The following is a 6387-nucleotide window of genomic DNA, read 5'->3' as shown; positions in this document are numbered from 1 at the left end:
TTATTCTCTAAACCGATTGACAATGCCTCGCATTATGTCCATGAGAGTGCGACGAATGGGCCCCATCTTCCAGCAGTATATAACAGGGTTCAAAGACGAGTTGAGGAAAACCAAAGTAATTGTATAGTGCGAAGCTTCGTAAAAGGAGATTGGACTTAAAAAGCGAGCCAAGAGTACAAAAGAGAGAATATAGTAAGGCAAATAACAAATCAAGAACACAATACATACATAAAATGTTCCAAGAGCTGACTTTCGAAGCCTCAAAAAGTTTGATAAGTCGCCATTTTGAACTTCCTGTTGTACTTCGTGGATTTGAAGGCTTTGTATCTGGTTTTTGTGTCGCTCTAAGACTATATAAATTCTCCAGTAGACAGTTACTACTAAAATGAGGCAAACTGTCATAATCACGAGCCCAATGACTTTTGAGATAATAAACAATGAATCCCAAAAGACACTAAAAGAAATAATTGCGCTAAACAGCCATATTGATATCACCGCTGCAATGACGCGCTTGTGGGTCACACGTTCTTGATATCTGAGATGAAGATGAACAGCTAAGAACCTATCCACACTTATGGTTACAACATTGAAGAGCGAGGATATACAAAAGAAAGTGATGACGGCGATCAATCCCTTGTCACGGTGGTTCGTTGCTATGCGATTTCCTCCCATAGCGTCCCTCTCGTCACGTGATCCAACAGGCCTTTGTTGTTTTCGCGTTCGATGGCTCAGTAGCGGTGGAGATATTGAAATTCGCTTCTCGGCAATACAATAAACAATATGAATACATTTGCATCTTACACAGTTGCCCAACATTCCAGTTACGGCTTTCTAATAATAAAGCTTGCATACGCTGCCGTTTGGTAACGAAAAGCGAGTTTTACTCAGTCCCCTTCTGAGACAAATTCCTGGTTTAAACGCTAGCTAAAAAGGTCAAAATCGTTACTTTCAGGGGTAGGTATATTCTTCCCATACTAAAGTATCTTTTTGATTTCGGGACCCCCCCTTAGGATTGTGTTGTCGAGGTGAAATCGTTTAAGAATGTGAATTTGGTGCGTTGTGAGGGGGAAATCCATCCTGGGTAATTTTCTATTCTCGTTGTATCCTACCTATCACAAATAAAAAAGCTTTATCGTTATATGTAGACTCCGTTTGTTTGTATTTTCAATCGTGGAAACCGTAAATTTGTACATTTTAAACCCCGATTTTATCGAGCGCTCGATGCTTCTTGCTGGCAGCCATATTGGATTCTCTACAGATCGCCAATCATTGTGTGTAATTACGGCAGTAAAAAGACCATTCGAGGAAGAATCTTCTTATGGCCAGCAATTTTTCAGGGGATAAACGGGACGATAGGTAAGCAAAGCAATTCTGAACGTCGAATTCGCGTTTGTGTGGTTATATTGAATAACTTAAATTTCTTGCTCACTTTGCAGTCGAAAACCTCTGTGCGGAAAAAGCAGAAAATGCAGTAAGCCTAATTCTCACCAAGGACGCTGTGATTCTAGTAGAACTTCTCACGCATTCTGGAAGAGTTCATCTTCACATGTAGCTTCGAAAAGAAAAGGAGAGTTACAAGAACAAAACAAAAGGTTATCACAGGACATTGAAGCGAAAAAGGCTCGGCTGGATGAATATGGTAATATTATAACTTTGAGTGTTTTCTAAACGTGCAAAAGATTTCATTTTTACCACCATGCTACTCTGAAGTTCGAACGGAAAATTAAGTTATGTATATACAACATTCTGTTCCTTTAGTATTTTATTTACATGTGATTGCAAAAAATGTTGAGATCTAATTTCTCTGTTTTTTTTGTTTTTTTTTAAGAGGGACAAATACAAACTTCTGTTGCTCAGAAAGATGCAGTAGAAGAAGAGCTACAAAGCCTTCAAAAGAGTGTGGAAGAAAAGGAAGATCAAGTAAAGCAACAAGAGGAAAAAGTAACACAAGTAAATGAGCAATATCACAAATTTAAATCTCTGCTTGAACAAAAAGGCTTTTCAGTAGCTAGGAGAAAAAATGCCAGTACAACTTATGATATGATTACAAATGTCAATTTCAGCACTAAGTACAGACGAAGACAGGAGACAAAAAATGTATTAGAATTTATTCATGGGGGAAAGGAAGGGTCAATATATGGGGCTTGGGATTATATTTCATCTACTGCTGACAATCAAACCATGGGCACACTGATTTCTGGACTTAAACGAGGGAAGTATCTCCAGGGTCTGTTTGACAAGACAATGAAAGGGTATCAAAATTCCGATGAGGCTTTGAAACAAGCTGTTTTTATGAAGTACCAGAACTTTCTGTCTCGCAGAAAGTATGCCCTTGTCTGCAAAACTAAGTCTTCAGTTTTTGATCCAAACTCTGATCTATGGGTACCCCGTAACATAAAATGTTTAGGTTTGGACTTAAGGGTGCCAAATATAGCTATTTCTGACAAACGGGTGGAGAATTTTGTGAGAAGTCTTGACATTGGTCATGTTAATCAAATTCCCAATGCACCGGGTGTTTCCAGAACAATAACTGGGTTGGTTTTTATGATAATTGATCTGCACCTTAGACTTCCCTATTTATTCCGTAAGCTAATTTGGTTTAATGACAACATAAATCATTTCATCATGCAATTTTCTGATGATGGGGCCCCTGAGTCAAGTCAGCTAACCATGTCAATTGGCAGCCTAACATCATGAAATTTTGGGGACAGGGTGAGAAGCAGGGATTTCCAGTACATTTTACATTGTGTCAGTCGGGGGGAGAAAGATGAGGTGTTACAAAGTATCTGGAAGCAACACACTGATGAAATGGAAATGTTAGAGGGTAATATATTTGTTGTTTCTAACAAGCAGTGTACTGTAGAGTTTCGGCCCAGTGCTGATATGAGCTGGCAAAGCTGGGCTAACAATGAGTTAAATCAAGCTGCCACTTACCCATCTCCTTATGCTAACGTAAGCAAAGGAAATATGTGTACTATGGGTGCCACTATTGGGATGGGGGAGGAAGATTTATTCAAACGTTATACTCTGGAGGTCAGAAATTCCCATGTTAAGAGGGTAAATGAGTTTATGATTTCCCTGCCATCTTCCCTGAATGAAAAAAATTGCCACTCTAGAAAACTACAGTTCATGGCAGAGAATGGGATTCACCAGTTAGGCACCCTCCGAATTGGAATTTTTGCAGAGCGGCAGCGCCCAGAGCCTATCCACTGTGAAATGAATGCATGGCAACATGTGTTAAATATCATATACAGGGTAGCAGCACAAAGAGGTGTTTTTACCAAATTTATTGATATATTAAGTGCCTCGGCTGTAGAAAGGAGAGCTGATCAAGGAAATGGTAATGGGAATAGAAAATCACAAGTTTATGTTCCACATAATGATGGTGCTGGAGAACGATCTACTAGGGTTGATTTTGTTAATGCCTCTAACCAAAAGTTTGTATGTGACCTGGACAATGCACTGTCAAGTAACCATAAGGAAGATTTTGGTGAACTTGGTTGTGGGTTGGGGCATTTAGCTTCTGTGATTAAGGATCACTATAATGATGAGGCTCAGAGGCACAAGAAGCTTCCAGTACGGTTGATAGGAGACCAGGCCATTGCTTTGGCAAACTTTTCTTTTAGGCTCATTGATGCCCTTAAAGTCTTAGATGAATCCCCAGCCCAGAAACTAGAAAGATTAGCATTAGGAAAAATTGCACAATTCCTTAGGAATGCTGGGGCTCTTTTTAACAAAATTGAAGTTAGCCCTTCCTACCTTGGTGAGCTCACAGAATTTTGTACACTTTATTTTAATTTATATGCATTATTTTTTTCATCAGATGGTAATGTAACTGTGTGGACAGTAGGGTATGCCATACCATATCATGCAACTAAACTGTATGAAAGTTACAAAGTGGGTTATGGTATAATATCATTACAGGCAAAAGAGGCTAAACATTCAGGGGTTAAAAATGACTTGGATTTGACAAACAGATCCAATAAAACAACTGAAAAAGGGAAATGGTGGCAAGTCATGAGAGCTAATTATGTAAGAGCATTTTATTTGCCAGAACATCAACCAATGCCAAGTTCTTATACTTCTCATTTTAAGTCTTGGCTTCCTTCTCAGCTAAATTCAAGCAACTTTTGCAATTGTGGAAGAGAAAAGGAAATTAATGATTATATATGTGAGGTATGTGTAGATGCCAGGGTGACTGTCCAGTGTGCAGAGGGACAGCAACTAATACCCGAAGTACTTTCATCATTAAAACCAGTCCTATGCTCTGTATGTAATGAGAGATTTCCTGATACTGTAACATACGAGGCTCATAAAAGTGTTTACTTATGCAGCAAACAGCCTGTTGGTCCAGCTACAAATAGCCGTAATCTAAACCCTAGAAATATGAAAGTAAGTGACCTAAAAATGGAGTTGCAAAGTAGGCAATTAAGCACTAGTGGAAACAAAGATGTTCTTATTAGGCGCCTTGAGGGTACATTAGCAAGTGAGACTATATAGAATAAGACTTTTCACTGTCAATGTATCACCAGAAAGCTCCATAATCATATTTTATTACCATTTATAAAGTTTACATAAGTTTATTTTTTAACCAGGTAAATTTTAACTGCAATGTCACCTAAGATTATTTATCATTGAAGTTGTAATAAAATTTAAAATAATATATTTTACACACCAGATGGAAAGCTAAATATATTTACAGGAAATACAGTGTCTAGAAAATTTCAACATGAGACCATGTTGACACAGACGTGTAACTAATGTATGTTTGAAAAAAAAGCTACAAACTCGTGTTTCTTTGATCAACACTAATCTCACAATATTAATTAATATTACCTTGTTTATTCATGAGACTTTGTAAGCTTTGGACGAAAACAAAATCCTCTGCCGTGTACCGTTGAATATAAAATGTCACCATAGCCTTCTGACTTTTGAGGTTGTATTCAACAACAAAAGGAGTGATTTTAGATACAACAACGGCTGACCTGCCTTTGTAAACAGACGACAGCTTTCCCTTTGATTTCGGTTGTTGACTGAAATGTCTTTTTCTAAGAACATCCTGGCCTTCGAATCTCGCCGGCGAAAATACTTTCTCCACTGCTTGTATACAAGATAGTGTCGAAGTAATTTTTGATTTTCTCTCATTAAATTTCACTTCTCCACTATAGCCCCTGAACAAAACTGTTATGTGACGAAATATCTGCCACGGAATGAAGATGACAACTGGGCCTACCAATGATGTTGCTTTTGAGCGACTTAGTTTCGAAGCAATCTGCTCTCCAACTTCTAAAAGGTAGCCATCCACCAGTGGACCACAAAGCTCAAGTTTGTTGCCGCAAACCTCTTCCAGTCCGCTATTCATCTTCCCCATACCATAGTTTGGTCGTCTTTTTGCTCGCCTGACCGCCTTCATCCACTCTCGCTCAAAAGAAAACTTCAGCTCCAGTTCACTTGCGTTCCAAAATGTTTTTCCCCTCTCTGAAAAATCTGTTTGGCCTCTTAAATCGAACACGACTTCACTTAAATTCGCCGCCATGTTGCTTTACGTTGGAATACTAATGGCAATTACCGCAGACATTCACGCGCCCGCGCTTCCGGGAGGAAAAAGCCTAGCAACGAACCACCGTGTTGTAGGAAGTGCAGTCGATACGTTTTTGTTTTAACCAGCTGACCAAAGTAGAAATATAGAGTGGCTGTGCCAACAAACCAACCCCAACATCGGAGGCAGCCAGGCTTAGTAATAATGTTCTCAAAGGTTTTGGCAACAACGCGGTTTTCCTTATCGCATGGATGGTAACGATATTTAAAATGATGGTTGTATAAGACAAACAGCTGTTGAAGACACCAAGAGCGACAAGTGCCGGACGAAAATCTTCAACACCCGCCGAGGTTCCAAAGAAAGACTTGTTGAGAAGGCCGCAAACGTTTTCCGCCATGAGAGCCGAGCTAATATTTTCCGGTTCTAAAACGGAAAATTTGAAGTCATATGTAGCTGTCAATTACGAGGATAGAACACAATCGAAGCCATCTGCACGCACATTCAAAATGTCTTCAACTCTGCGGAATTTGAATTTTTGAAAGTAAAGAGTACAGCTTTAACTCGGCGTTGGTTAGAACTCAAACAAATTATCTGTTTGATGCTTCTAGACATTTTAACTAAACATGGTATTTCGAAGGAAGACTGTCATTAACATATTTTTCACTATCAAAATAAATAAACGAAACATTATAGTCAGTTAAATAAAAGAGTGTCTGACATATGTTTCTTCATTATTAAATTCGCCTGGATACACTGAATTCATCTTCAGAGACCGAATATTTTATGGTTGGTGAGGGGTGGGAAGAGAGACCCAAATAATTATTACGAATAAATTACGCACTCGTTTG

The 6387-nt window shown here is 38.8% G+C and overlaps 1 protein-coding gene and 1 pseudogene across 1 annotated transcript; one reads left to right on the top strand and one right to left on the bottom strand.

The window, feature by feature from the left end:
• On the bottom strand, positions 1-5952 carry LOC149043427 (melanocortin receptor 5-like). The gene is made up of 2 exons (XM_089210030.1): positions 5622-5952; positions 1-756 (listed from the first exon to the last, which is right to left on the bottom strand). Exons 1-2 carry the CDS (start codon positions 5934-5936, stop codon positions 1-3), a joined length of 1071 nt encoding a protein of 356 aa, XP_089066156.1. The 5' UTR covers positions 5937-5952.
• On the top strand, positions 1542-4679 carry LOC149043428 (uncharacterized; annotated as a pseudogene).
• Positions 5953-6387: the final 435 nt, after the last annotated feature.

The sequence above is a fragment of the Pocillopora damicornis genome, chromosome 6 (assembly GCF_964200805.1).
Source record: "Pocillopora damicornis chromosome 6, jaPocDami1.2, whole genome shotgun sequence".
NCBI lineage: Eukaryota > Metazoa > Cnidaria > Anthozoa > Scleractinia > Pocilloporidae > Pocillopora > Pocillopora damicornis.
This window is presented reverse-complemented; position numbering and strand designations above follow the sequence as displayed.